Genomic DNA, 15911 nt, shown 5'->3' on the forward strand with positions numbered 1-15911 from the left:
CCCCCCCCGACTGAAATGTAGAAACAAAACCCCTATATACCGAATATTAAACCATGAATTAACAAATTATTTTAACTTCCGATTTTATTATTATTATTATTATTGATTTGAGTTTGGAAATATTGGACTGTTTACCAAATGTTATTAGCCATATTTAGCAGAAAAAGACTTTTTCTGGAATCAGCAATTTTTGATATGCGAAGGAGAAACTAATTGAATAGCGTTTCTGATGCAGAAAGCGATCATGAAATCCCCATTAAAACTTACTTTTTTAAAATGCTTTACACATGGTCTGGAAACTGTAAAAACATATCTAATGCAGCAGGCTTTTAAAGGAAACAGTATTTTCTTCTCCCCACAAAGTCAAAAGTGTGAACTATTTCGAGTCAAATATCTAGGATATTGTCAAACATCTACAATACAGTATTTTGAAATTTCATATTAACCAGTGTGTAATAAGTCGCGGAATCAATACTAATAATAAAGCTGAAAGTATCTCTGTCCGGAGGATGTCTGGATCTCTGTGACGCGCATAGCGCCTAGACCGTTCGGCAGATTTTCATGAAATTTGACACAAAGTTAGTTTGCAGCACGGGGGGTGCGCACCTCGAAGCGATTTTTCGAAAATTCGATGTGGTTCTTTTTCAATTCCAATTTTAAGAACAAAAATATCATAAGATGGATGAGTAAATTGCGAAATTATCATAACGTGGAACCGTAACATGGGTACAAGCCAATTGGCGAGAATATTCACCATACATTATTTGTAAATATACAGGCGAACCAAAAGACCCTTTAATTTTTCTATTACGGGCAAAGCCGTGCGGCTACCACTAAGTGATGAATAAAAAGGGTACACTTTCTAATTATGGATATTTTTCCGCACTTGCTTATTGGGACTTTTAGGTAAGATAAGTGAAATTTGTAAAAAAAAAATCATACCCCGATCTTACGAATAACCTCGATTTAACGTGTAAAAGTTTCGGTCTCGATGAATTCGTTAAACCGGGGTCCGACTGTATTATGATAAAGTGTTAGATTGACCATGTTTTGCTCAAATGACACTCTTATTTGAACTGGAAGACATTTGACCAATTTTATGTTAAGAAATTACTTGAAAAATCGTTTTGATATTTTTAAATGTTTTTTTAACTTTGTGTAGTTCTGCTACAAAGTATGATTTTCTGTCGTAACGAATGATAAGCCAGCTTATTTAAGAACTTTTCAGCTTATTACCCGATTATTTTTTATAAATGTTTTTTTTTTTAATGTTGTACAAAGTTAAACTGTACTTTTCATTGTGATTGACAGCACTTCTTTTTATTTATTTCAAACTAGTGGCACCCGCACGGCTTTGCCCGTAATAGAAAAATTAAAGGTCTTTTGTTTCGCCTGTATATTTACAAATAATGTATGGTGAATTTTCTCGCCAATTGGCTTGTACCGACATTACAGTTCCACGTTATGATAATTTCGTATCTCACCAATTGGCTTGTGCCCATGTTACGGTTCCACGTTATGATAATTTCGTAATTTATGATAGTTTTTCTTTTCTTAAAATTGGAATAGAAAAAGAACCACATCGAATTTTCGAAAAATCGCTTCGAGGTGCACACCCCCATGCTACATATTAACTTTGTGCCAAATTTCATGAAAATCGGCCGAACGGTTTAGGCGCTATGCGCGTCACAGACATCCAGACATCCTACAGACATCCAGACATCCTCCGGACAGAGAGACTTTCAACTTTATTATTAGTAATAATAATAAAGAAGATAAAGAAGATTAAACGACTATGGGAAGGAGTTCGGAGTCACATCAAAAGCAATACCGCCAAGGGCAGGTATACGGCAGTATCTGGAGAAATGAGTTTTTGAGATATTTGAAGAAACGTGTGTCGGATTCAATACTAACAATAGGAAAATGTTGGATTTATACTTTTTTTTTCGCGTCTTATTTTCAGCGGAAACTAAATAAGCAAACTTGTACAATAAAGCTAATCTCTACATAGTATAAAATGAAGTCTCCAAAAAGCGTCTGTGTGTTTGAACTCGCAAAACTCGAGAACTACTCGGCCGATTTCGCTGAAATTTTCACAGTTTGTTCCTTTAAGTCCTGAAAAGGTTTGCAGACTTGTTCGAAAAAGAATCGATGAAAATTTCTTTTTTAATTCCAATTATGCCCAATTTCGACATAAATTCCTAAATATGGTGCTGAAAATTACTTGCCTATATTAATATTATATATCATCGGAAAGAGTAGAATTTTCTGCGTTCTATGCAGTTTGTTTCAATGTTCTAACTTAATTACGGCATGAGTTATTTACGTTTTTAGCTCGAATTTGTTTAGGTTTAGCTGAAATTTAGGCATTACTTTCTTCATTTAATCTATCAATAAAAAGTGAAGGAATTATCACACAATTTTTTTTTTTTTTTGACACCATTGGAAAAAGCGACATTTTTAACTCCAGATCTATATCGACCTATGGTCGAAAATTTAAGCTTCTATCTCCAAAGGAAAAAAAGTTACAAACATTTTTAAATCAAATTCAAAAAATCTCATATCCATTCGAATTGTTAACGATTTTCTTTCGCATTTTAATTCCATAAACGTATTTTATTTTGTGTTTCCATGGTTACGCTTTTTGAATCCATCTTTCTCGATTAAATTTCTTAAAAGTATTGTAATATCTGTCGTCATTGTTTGGGAGGGAAATTTTGCATGATGTTTTTTTTTATTTATATATTCAAACCTGATTGCTGAATGTACGTCACTTGACACAATTATTATTTTCAAGGTAAACCGGGCAAAGGCGGGCAACGCAGCTAGTGTACAATAAAAGAAAAATTTGCAGTTTCTGCCCTTTACCTGCACACGGCAGAATAAATGACTACAAATAAAATCGGGACGAATGTGAGTTTATTAATGTATGAGCAAGGTATATTCAATAGTAATGTTTCACATCATCAAGGGCTAATTGTTGAAAACACAACTGTTCGCGCGAATATCTTTTGGTTGACGGCTGAAAATACCACTCAAAACTTTAAAACATGGTTCCCATGTGGCTTATTTTTTACAATTAATGATTATTAAATTCAAGTTATAAAAATAAAGCCAATGCATCTCAACCTTTTTTGACTGCCCCCCATACTTGAATGAATCAGATAAAATTTAAATGTCTTGAAAAAAATTTTTTAGACAATACGGGAGGTAAACTACAATTTTGCCAGCTTATTTTTAAAATAAAAAGTAAAAAACTAGAACTATAGTTTTGCCAGTAGAATGCATCATTCGGACCTTTACAATTCCTTTCAAATTCGAACATACTAAGTAGTATGAAGGGGTGAAATGTAAACTCACATGGCTCACAGTTACATAAACTTACTGAACCTATAGAACTTTCAATTAAAGAGATTCATACCCTCCCCCCCCCCGTTCTGAAAAATCCTTTTAATAGTTACGAAATATATGTGTCTCGTTGATCTGCGCCTCGTTCATCCGGATCTCTTTATTATTCGGAGCAAATTGGTAGCCTTACATAGATAATTTTCAATTATGATAGTAAGTACTCAGCTATAAGTAATCCGAACATCCGCTTTTTCTTTTTCGATCAAATGTATAGCCTCTGCATAGATTACACAAATAAATAATGGTAATCTTACAAACACCACTGTAACTGAACTGTATGATACTACAGTCGGACCCCAATTTAACGTACCTCTATTTAACGAATCCCGCGGTTTAGCGAGTTTGAAACAAAACCCCTATATACCAAATATTAAACCCCGAATTAACAAATTATTTTAACTTCCGATTTTTTTTAAATTTTTTATTATTATTATTATTATTATTGATTTGAGTTTGGAAATATTGGACTGTTTACCAAATGTTATTACCCATATTTTCTGAAGCAGAAAAAGACTTTTCCTGGAATCAGCCATTTTTGACGGGCGAAGGATCAACCATTGAATAGCGATTCTGATGCGGAAAGCGATCATGAAACTCCCATTAAAACTTACTTTTTTAAATGCTTTACATAGCCTGTAAAAACATCTAATGCAGCAGGTTGTAAATGAAACGGTATTTTTTTCTCCCCACAACGTCAAAAGTGTGAACTATTTCTAGTCAAATATCTAAGATATTGTCAAGCATCTACTATAAAGTATTTTGAAATTTCATATTAACTAGTGTGTAATAAGTCGCGGAATCATTACTAATAATAAAGCTGAAAGTCTCTCTGTCCGGAGGATGTCTGGATCTCTGTGACGCGTATAGCGCCTAGACCGTTCGGCCGATTTTCATGAAATTTGGCACAAAGTTAGTTTGTAGCATGGGGGGTGCGCACCTCGAAGCGATTTTTCGAAAATTCGATGTGGTTCTTTTTCTATTCCAATTAAGAACAAAAATAACATAAGATGGATGAGTAAATTGCGAAATTATCATAACGTGGAACCGTAACATGGGCACAAGACCATTGGCGAGAAAATTCGCCATACATTATTTGTAAATATACAGGCGAACCAAAAGACCTTTTAATTTTTCTATTACGGGCAAAGCCGTGCGGGTACCACTAGTGCTGAATAAAAAGGGTACACTTTCTAATTATGAATATTTTTGCGCACTTGCTTATTGGGGCTTTTAGATAAGATAAGTGAAATTTGTAAAAAAAAAAAAAAAAAAATCATACCCCGATATTACGAACAACCTCGATTTAACGTGAAAAAGTTTCGGTCCCGTTGAATTTGTTAAATCGGAGTCCGACTGTATAATGATAAAGCGTTTAGATTAACCTTGTTTTGCTCAAATGACACTCTTATTTGAACCGGAAGACAATAAACCAATTTTATGTTAAGAAATTTCTTGAAAAATTGTTTTGATATTTTTAATGTTTTTTAACTTTATGTAGTTCTGCTACAAAGTATGATTTTTTGTCGTAACGAATGGTAAACTAGCTTATTTAAGGATTTTTCAGTTTATTACCCGATTTTTTTTCCCCTCCCATGAATGTTTTTTTTTTTTTTTTCAGTTTATTACCCGATTTTTTTCCCCTCCCATGAATGTTTTTTTTTTTTTGTATTATTATTATTATTATTATTATTAATGTTGTACAAAGTTAAACTGTACTTTTCATTGTGATTGACAAGACTTTTTTTTATTTATTTCAAATAAAATTATTTATTCAAACTAACAAATAATTTATTCATTTATTTATTTCTTATAACTTTAAAGAAAATCAAGTAGTTGCTGATCGCTTCTCTGATTATTTAACTGCTCGCTAAAGAGGGAGCGACATCGTCACTTCCTCACACAAGACTTTTTCAATCGAACAACTACCGATAGAACCTTCCGCTTCCACTGAAAGGCATATCGAATTAAGCTCCGGAATAGAACGAACTCTGGCAAAAATTAATTTCCCCCCTCATTAGACATTCAAACCGAACGTTTAAGCGCCATCGTAGAAAACTTAAGGTCTCGCTAATGATCTCCAAATCCCCAAAAATATCCTTAACTTTATCTCGAGATGTGACTGAAATGTTAAAGTTGTGGTGGCCGCAGAGCTCATTACACAGACGATAGAGAAAAAGGAAGTGCTGCTGCATAACCTGTTTAATTGCATTGTGCTTGCTGATTAAGAAGCGGACTGGGATGCCATGAGCCGTGTGGGGCCGAGCATTAGTAAGATGAGCTAAGAATGTCTTTATTTAATTACCTTCCATTGCTGCGTTGATGGACATGGATTTCGTAATAAATATGCATTAGATATGTTTTTCAAGGGGAAATGCTGCGAAAAGTGGGTAGTAGACTAATAACTTAATTTCGCTCTTCAAATCTAATGATTATTAATTCTTCTATTATTAACAATTCTTCACTTTTTGCTTAAAAAAATAATGACTATAAATGGGTCAACTATTTTTAAGTACCGTTATAGGCTTTTAGTTGATTGCAAAACGTAGCTAGTATTTTCGACGAAGAAAAATTATGCAGTATCATGAAATATGAAAAGAAAATTTTATTTTTGGGTGAAAAATTGAAATTTAAAATGGCGCTTTGCTGAAATTTAACAAAGTTGTCAGATAACTCAAAAAGCTGCAGCTCATTCTTTTTCAAATACATTCGGATGTTTTCCAAGATTTTATTTTTAAAACTGATGTTCATATTTTGGTAAGCTTTTGTTTATTCAATCTGTTTAATTTTATTGAGTCTGTAAAAATTTTAATCTACTTAATACTGCTTTTTTTTGAGATTACTCTATCTGGTAGGGCATAACGTTTAAAATATTACGATTCATCAGTTTTAACTTCATGTGATATATAGAATGAATAAAAAATCTGAAAAGTTTGATTGAAATTTAAAACTTTTCGAAGTACGAAGTAACAACTATCGAGCATGAAAATTCGAAAATAAAAAGGACAATGATTGAAAAAAAGTAAACTACGCTTCAAAACCTAGTTGTAATCTTTGATCGTAAAAATTCTAATTGGCCACAGAAAAATGTATTTTCTCTTTTTTTTTTAGATTCCGTCAGAGACATCAGAGTGGCTTTTTTCGGAGATGATTCTGTGGTCTGCAAATTCACCGGATATGCCGATTACTACAGTTGTACAAGGTAAGGACTTAACCATTAAATGTATTGTGTTTTTATTTAACACGCTTTTATTTTAGCTTCACCTGTATGTATGTATGTATGTATCTTGTAACGGAATCTTGCAGCTCAAATTTCGCCCACTTCCTGCGATCGGATTCTTTTGAAATTTGGCACGCGACCTCAGATCCGATGACAATGCAATGTTCTATAATCAAATTAATTAATTAACTCTTTTAATTGTTAGTTTCCTCCAATTTTAATCAATATTTTGGCATAAGTCCAACAATGTGAAAAAGGAAAAATTAAAAAAAAATACATTAATAAATGCTCGTAAAAATTATTTAAAAATATCTACAAAAACCTTTAATTTTTCTGCATCAGACAAAATTTGGTTTAATGTTCCAAGGTAATTAGAACATGAAATATAAGTGTTTTAAACTAATTTCATGCCAAAATTTAGGTGAGCCTTCAATTCGAAATTCATTGCTGATTAGACCATTGTTGAACAAAACTTTTATTCAAATGCATCTCAAATTTTCAAAGTAATATAAATATGATTTCCGCAAACATACATCGATGACTCACAGTAGCTTCCCATCGGGGTGCCCTTGTCTTACCTTTAAGACATTACCTCGCATTCGTTTTATAAATAATTTCGTCGCCTGATAATTCTCCAACATAAGACTAAAAAAACAGAAAAATAAAATAATAGTTTAAAAAACTAAAAAAACACGCTTTCGTAGCAAAATGAACTAAAAAGTGAAAAATAATCCTTGGATGAGAGTAGTTGACCAATCACTTAATTTTAATGTAATACAAAAAAGCGTGGGGGGCTTATCAGTTGTCTTGAATTTCTTCCATTTGTTGTCCAAGCAAAAATGTAAGTAGACAGCACCCACGCTTTTTTGTATTCCATTAAAATTAAGTGATTGGTCAACTACTATCATCCAAAGATTAGTTTTCACTTTTTAGTTCATTTTGCTACGAAAGCGTGTTTTTTTAACTTTTTAAACTATTATTTTATTTAGCAATATAGGGGAGAGCGGGGCACAATGGAACAGTTTTCTCTTGATGTGTTGTCATTTCTTTCATTCTAATTTTAAATGAATTTTAATTGCAGGGCATATTTCAGAACACTTTAGCCTGTGATTTTCTTCATATTTTATCCTCATTCGTTTCTATTCAAAAAATTAAAATTCCGAAAGGCTGTCAAAGTGTCTCCCCCTATGCCCCACCGTTGTTTTATGTGATTTGCATATCAGGTTTAACTGCAACCTGATGCTTGTGTGTAATCTATAAATAGTATCTCCTATGGTTTAATTTATTTGTTATTGCCAAGCGAAAAGTGGAGCTAAGATTGCTAAAAGTATACTTAAACTAGTATGTTGTGGCCATCACGAAACTTTCTTCTATATTTTTCTTTTTTTATCTGATCCCTCCCCATGCTTGATGAGGAAGCAATATTCCAAAAAAGAAACAAAAAAAAAAATTACATATGCAAAAACTTGACGACCATCCCAATGTCTGAATTATTGCAAAAGCAAAGCAAAGAGCGAAAATTGAAAGTTATTTTAAAAGCCTTGCTTGAATGAATTACAAATATTTCACTCGTTAACAAACATAAGATGGCAACAGTTAAAAATTTTAAATCATTGCGAAAATATTTCCGATCATTTCCATACAATTAAAATCACGAGAAATACGCAGACGACAATCTATTACGGTTTATCTTTCTTATTGTTGCATTAATAAAGCTATTTTTATTCGCAAAAAAAAAAAAAGAATCAACACCTCTTGGAGCGATTGGCGTAAAAATTGAACCAAAGCCTGTTTACATATGGATTCACATATATTCCAAATTTCAACCAGGACGTAGCATTACTTCTTGAGATAGGGCACTCACAATGGAAAAAAAGAACGGGTTATTGCGCTTCCCCCTTTTTAGCTGTTGACACCAAAATAAAATCAGCTCTTATACCCACTAAGGGCTACTTGCCGATAAATTTTTCTTTCATTCCGTTCATTATTTCTTGAGATACAGCAGTCACAATTGACGACAAAAAACGTTCTATAGCTCAACCCCCGTTTGAGTTATTGACACCAAAATTGAATCAGCACCTGTTCCTGTTAATGGCAACATATGGACCAAATTTTGTTTGATTCCGCCAGTTACTTCCTGAGGAATAGCAAGCACTCGTAACTCAAAAAACGTCCCATTGCTCCACGCCCCTTGGAGGAATTCGCGCCAAAAACCAATGGGCACAAGTTCACATAGCGGCACATATGTGTAGCAAATTTCGTTCGATTTCATGCGGTAGTTTTTGCTGTAGAGCGGCCACAAAAAACTGGTCACACACAGACGTGACACACACACATACACACACACACACAGACAGACAGACATTTTCCAAAAATAGTCGAAATGGACTCAGCACACCTCAAAACGTTCGAATCCTTCGAAATTCGAAAATTTGCACGAATCCAATACTTTCTTCTATATATTAGATATAGAAGAAAGTAGAAATGTTACGAGTCTAATCGGGATATATACATCGCGCTCATGGAATATAGAAATACACCTATTAAAGGTTTAGATTTTTCCCCATCCCAAGCCCTAATGAGTAAAAGAAATCGTACTAAACTGCCAATAAGTAGAGAGTTGTTAAAACCTGAATTACAATGTAACGTTCGGGATAAAATTATTAATAAGCAACAAATAAGTAAGTTATATTATGATAAAACTTCTAAAAAACTTAAAGATCTTCATAAGGGTCAAAACGTGTTAATTCGTAATGGTAATGAATGGGAAAGAGATAAAATAGTTAGAACAGATAAAGAACCTCGTAGTTACTGGGTGAAACAAGAAAATAATCGTATAGTAAGGCGAAATAAGTGCCATTTAAGATCTTCCCATAATGAGCCCAGTTTTAGATTTGATTGCGATATGGATGGTTCTATAAATGCTGAAAATGTAACAAGTGATTCAAATATAGATTCAGGTGTTGAAAAATCAAACAACAATTGCTCTAGAATGAACTCAAGATATTATGTGACAAGATATAGAAGAACTGTTAGACCACCAGATAGGCATGTTGCACCGGTAAAATAATTTGAACAGTAAATACTTGAGTTGGTTTGTGTATATAGTTTTAATGTTTAAATTCTGAAAAAGGAAGGTGTTTTATGTGATTTGCATATCAGGTTTAACTGTAACTTGATGCTTGTGTGTAATCTATAATTAGTATCTCCTATGGTTTAACTCTGCAGACTCTTGCTCAGGCTTGTAACTGTTTATGTTGTGCTTTTAATAAACATTCATAAAATACAACAACCGTGGTACAGGGTTTGGGGTACAGTGGGACATCGAGAAATGCACACTCAGAATCAGCTACTTTCTGACAATATTTATCATTACTTCATTGAGATTGAAATACAGTACACACACGATATTAAAGCAATTTCTAAGCAACAGGATTTTTAAACAAGTTTTTATTATAAAGCACATTTGAAATTTAAAATATTTTTCCAAAATAATGTTTGAGGCAATGAAAATACCGAAAGAACAGTAAACAAAATATTTTTAAAAAAATAAAATTGGAAGGGTAGTATAATTCTTTATATAATTTTATTCCTTTTAGAATTTTGAAATTATCTTATTGTTCGACACAAAAAAAAAAAAAAAAAAAAAACAATTTATGTAGAACACTAAACAATATCAATATAATAGCTCCAGTAAAATATAGGCTGCTAGAAATTTTTTTAAAAGAGATGTTCATATATGATTAAAGCAGCTGTTTGTATGACACTTCATAAAAATTAATGACCATAGTTTATTTAATGTCAAATCTAGATATTTGAAAATGCATTTACTTTCCACTTGCTTAAAACATGTTTACTTTACAGTGAATTATGGAACGCTGTCCCACTCTAATCCCATTTTTGACCCAGTTTGACCCGGGTCAAACCTCCCTATTTATTTTTATTTGATGATGTAACAATTTTTAAACCGTATACAGCATTTAGTTAGTTAAAAAAAATGATTTTAAGGGGGTCCGGGACACAAAAATCCTCAAATTTTGCATTTTTTTTAATTTGAGAAATTGCTTCGTTTTTTTCTGCTTAAGAAGACGTTTGAATCTTGTTTCTACCTTAAATAGAACGAAAGATATAGTTATTTTTGTTGCATGCATCTAACTAATGTGTACTTAACTTTAAAACTTTAAACGCGTTTTTCTCCATGATGCAATTTTTTCCGAATTCTTGCATTCAAACTCTTATAAGTCAGGAACCGATAAAGATAAAGTAATGAAACTTGGAGCATATCTTTTTCAAGCAGTTTACTTTAATTTTTATTCGGCGAATTTAAAAAAACGTTTACTGCAAAAATTATGATTTTTTTTTAAAAAAGTATCTTCGAATTATTCGAAATTTTTCTTCAAATATTTTTTATCTTTTATTGAATCAATATTTTTAAAATCGCCGAATAAAAATTAAAGCTTAGATATTTGTGCATACGTTTTTGAAAAAAAATTGAAAATTGACCAACAATATTTTGAGTTATAGCAATTTAAAGCAACCCCATTTTTTTGAAAAAAAACTAATTAAATTTAAATAAAAAGATTTTTTTTTTCATATTTATGTTATGATTTTGCTTATTAAATAAATGATGAATCAGTGCAAAAAATTTCAAAACTCTAAAGTACATAATAAAAAAATTTTCAAAATGTGTCCCGGACCCCCTTAATTCAAATAAAAGAAGTTTTTGGTTCTTAACTTGGAATCAGCGTCTCGATATTCATTTGAAGCGGTTTATGTTAATGCGCTGTACTGGTCGGACTAAACACAACTGAAACTCACTTTTCTCATTTGTTAGCAAACTTATTAAGATACTCAACTCATGTCTACTTTCCTCGATTATTGGCCATTTTGGTTTTATTCTAACTTTAATTTCTAAGTACCTTTAATTTTATGATATGAAAATCATTAAAATAAAATCCTAGAAAAGACAAATGTGGTGGAAACGTACAAAACCAATGATTTTTAGACACCACTGCCAAAGCTAATATCGGAAAGATGCACAACATGAAAAAGGTAAAGAAAAATTCTTAAAGTATTAAGAAAACGACCACGAAACAAACAGAAGATTAGATTTGTCTTCACATAATTAATCTGAATCAAAATAATTTCTAGAGTAGATGATTATTTAAAAGACTTCCAAACAATTGCAGTATCCTTGAAATTGGAGATTTTTTGTAAGTAGTTTAAATAACTAAACTTTCTTTACAATATATTGGTCGCTCCTTGAACGCAAATGGACATGAATCTATATATATATACAGATGGGGGACAAAATAATATGAACACCTATGAAAAAGTATGCCGTATTTCACACCTATAGTACAGCCACGCCACCTGCAACAGAAGTCTGCCACCTGGTGAGCGTGAAGAGGAACCTATCAGTGTCTCAACAGTAGTCACAAATGTTGCGTGCTTGGTTCTAAATTTCTGTAATAAGTTGAGATGTCAGACCTTACAGAGTTCCAAAGAGGAATGATTGTTGGGGCGCGTTTAAGTGGAGCATCGGTTACGGAAACAACAAAGCTTTTGGGGTGTGCAAGAGGTACGGTGTTAGAGGTTATGACAGTAGACACGAAAGAAGGTAAGACGACGTCTTCAAAGCACCACAGTGGTCGAAAGTCAAAGCTTGCTGATAGGGATAGAAGAGCTTTGAAGCGCATAGCAGCCCGAAAGCGCAAGCAATCCCTATCCGAAATAACATCTGAAATGAACAGCCATCTCCAGGACCCCGTTTCAACAAAAACTGTCAAAAGGGAACTTCATGCTGCGAACATTTATGCAGAGTGGCAATTCGAAAACCCTTGGTGACAGCAACTAATGCTTTCAAGCGACGCCAATGGTGCAGAAACTACAAAGTTTGGTCCCCACAGATGTGGCAACAGGTAATATGGTCAGATGAATCATCATTTACCCTATTTCAGACTACCAGGCGCGTTTATGTCTGGCGAACGCCCTCAGAAGCATTTAATCCTGAATGCCTTTTGCCGACTGTGAAGCATGGGGGTGGCTCAATTATGGTATGGGGTGCGATATCTTGGCGTGGTCTTGGGCCACTTGTTATTCTGCATGGGCGTGTCAAATCTAATCACTATCTGAGCATTCTAGAGGATCATGTCCATCCGTTTGTCCAGACTGTTCTCCCTGGAGAGCGACCGCTCTTTCAAGACGACAACCCCCCCATACACACTGCCAGATTTGTCCAAAAATGGTTTGAAGAGCATGACAGTGAAGTTGAACATCTCGCCTGGCCCACTCAGTCTCTGGACTTAAATATTATTCAGCATTTATGGGGATATTTAGAGTCCAAACTTCGTTCCCGATTTCCACCTCCATCCGGACTTTCGGAATCAGAGACCATTCTGCACGAGGAATGGCTTAATATTCCTTTAAATGTTGTCCATGACCTTTATGCATCCATCCCCCGTCGCATTCAATCTTTTCTTCAATCAAAGGATGGTCCAACCCCCTATTAATAAAGATTTTTCCTTATTTCACAGGTGTTCATATTATTTTGTCCCCCATCTGTATATAAATGAATGTTTGTCTGTATGTCATCCATGAACTCAAAAACTACCCGGCAGATTTGGCTGAAACTTTCACCGTTTGTTATTTTTGGTACTGGGAATGTTTATAGACCAGTTCGAAAAAAATCCCATCGATAGTTCCTTTTTTATTCCAATTTAAGTCACAATCCATTGGATAAATACGAATAAAATGATCGGCTGCAGAAATTAATTCGCGTGAAAGATCTCATTGACGAGAAGCCATTTTTCTTGAGTTTGAACAAATAAATTCTTTCTTTATTGTTTTATGGCTTTTCATGCAACGGGGGGATTTAAAACCTTTTCTATTTGATATTTTTAGCGATGGATTGATCTTGCAAATTGCGTGAGTACAAAATTTGAGTATAGTCACGGCTTCACTTGATACCTGGACCGATTATTATGAAAATTGCTATATATATATATATGTATTTTTCCACGGAGAAGGCGCATAATATGCTCATTGAAGCCATTCGCCACCAGGTGGCACTGCAGAGTAGCAACTTCTGCCCCGTTCAACCGATTGTCATGAAAATCAGTATAATGACGTATTTTTTTGTTGGCGTAGCAACGCACGTCGGGTACAGCTAGTATTCTATAAATTTTATAAGAAGACCCGTTGCATGTGGCTTCAATTTTATGTGTCCTGAAAATGAAGTTGTTGCAGCAGTGTCCCAAACAGATGCAAGTAAATTACCCCATCCAGTAAAGGCACAGAATGAATTGATTTGAAAAGGAAATTTAACTGACATTTGTATCAATCATAATCTCTACTGATTCAAATTAAATACATTTAACAATTTTTGGCATTTCCTTAGATGAAATTATTTCCGGTACCTTGTAACAGCATCTCATTTGACATGTAATGATTTCAGCATCATCTTTAAGTTTAAATCTTAATCTCTATGAGTCAAACCTCCTCAAGTGGGAAGGTCTGACCTACTTTGGATACTCTTGAAAAATTACTAATGAAAATATATAATTTAAATAATTAATTATGTAAAAAGTTACGAGACGTCATAAGGAAACAAATATTGCCAATTTGGAAATTTTCTAACTGTTATGGAAAAAAATAGAAAAAAGTATTTGTAAAGAGCAGATTAAACCTCCCTAGTTCCCCCTAAATTACACGAAAAAAAACAGGAACAACATTGTATCCAGAGATATTACTAATTTAAATTAAATTAATGTTGAAAAATTAATTTGCAACTTAAACTGATACTTTTACTTCCCTAATTTCCAGTATGTCACATAAAGCCACGTCCTATTCCCATAAATGTTTATTTTTAAGGCTTTTCAGTAAGCTTATTATACGTAGCGGAAGCGGTTTTTTTTACTGATTTCAGCATTTCTCTGATTTTTCATTACAATCTAACCATTAAAAGGTGCTAATTCAATTGAGAGAAACAGGCTGTTTATCCATTTATTTTATAGTTCAAAACTAAAGCCGTACTCTTTTTTTTTTTAATCGTTACGAACTATTTAATCATTGTTATTTCCCAGTTTTTAGCTTAATTCTTTTTTAGGAAAAGGTTTTATTTGATTGCTTTCACACATGCAAAAGAAGAGGGATTTTAAATTTTTCTAATAAATATCTTGCATTTTCCTTATAATTCTACACCATTTTTTAAAAAATTATCTCAGTGCACCACTGAGTCAGTAAATATTCTAGATCTACGTCAAGAATTTTGAACTGATAATCCGGTGAACCGGTACTGGTTCTTGTAAAACTTTTACAAGTTTTCCGGCTTTTATTTTTTCTCGTTCAACGGTTTTTCCGATTTTTAAAAAAAGGATAAATTGATAGTATTTTTTACGTCACAATGCTTTAAACGTGTCTTTACATGTTGTAGTTATAAACTAACCTAGTAGTTTTTTAAATATACCCATTGCTATTTTTTTAGTTTATAAAAGAAATAAAAACACAAATACGCGTTTTTTTTTTTTTTTCTCAAATTTTGATAGTCAATGCATCAAAATGTTTGAGAAAAACTATTCAAGAAAAACTGAAAGCTAAATATACGTGGAAATTCGAAGGAAGTAATTCCACTTCATGGTTATTTTTCGCTAGCTTTTAAATGAGACTGAAATCAAGCCAATCGGATAATTATTTCGGGTCTAAAGAGCAATTTAATGTCATTTTTGGCTCCTAAAATTAAAATCCGAACGGTTCGGTTCTTTTTTTTGCACTCGAAAAACCCCTGCGTTCCTTCTCGGGAGCCCGAGTACCTGAGATTCGACGTGAACTGTGGATTTGTATAGAGAACATAACATACATACATATATATTCTTTTATTGTTATCATTTTCGCAACAGATTATAGCTCAGAGTAACTGAATATGTTTTTCCTTTCATAAGTCTTAAGATGTGAATGACACGTTCAATAAGTATTGCATCCCCCACGTGTTCAACCGTGCTTTCCCAGAAAAGATGCGCTTTTGGAAAATATTTAACTGAAAAAATCGTAAATTAAAAACTATATTGCACTATGTGACAACGTTTGCAGGAGCGTGCAATTAAGTTGTTAGTTTAAAATGTAATCTTGAAAAATATTTTGTTTGCTTCATTAAGTATTTGAACTTTTTTCGCAAACATTCTAATTTCATTTAGATTTTTTCAACTTTTAATTACAAAACTTCAAACGACTGCTATCACAACAAAATTTGTAATTTAATGTTTCGAAAACTTATTTGCTTTCTCAGTGA

At 33.0% G+C, this 15911-nt stretch overlaps 1 protein-coding gene across 1 annotated transcript in view; it reads left to right on the forward strand.

Annotated features, from left to right (window-relative positions):
• LOC129232671 (uncharacterized) overlaps positions 1-15911 on the forward strand; it is a 144280-nt gene that overhangs the window by 70481 nt on the left and 57888 nt on the right. The window contains exon 3 of the mRNA XM_054866804.1: positions 6517-6607. Within this exon, the coding sequence (XP_054722779.1) occupies positions 6517-6607 (91 nt within the window). The remainder of the gene's footprint in view (positions 1-6516; positions 6608-15911) is intronic.

This window comes from Uloborus diversus, unplaced genomic scaffold (assembly GCF_026930045.1).
Source record: "Uloborus diversus isolate 005 unplaced genomic scaffold, Udiv.v.3.1 scaffold_13, whole genome shotgun sequence".
In the NCBI taxonomy this organism is placed as follows: Eukaryota; Metazoa; Arthropoda; class Arachnida; order Araneae; family Uloboridae; genus Uloborus; species Uloborus diversus.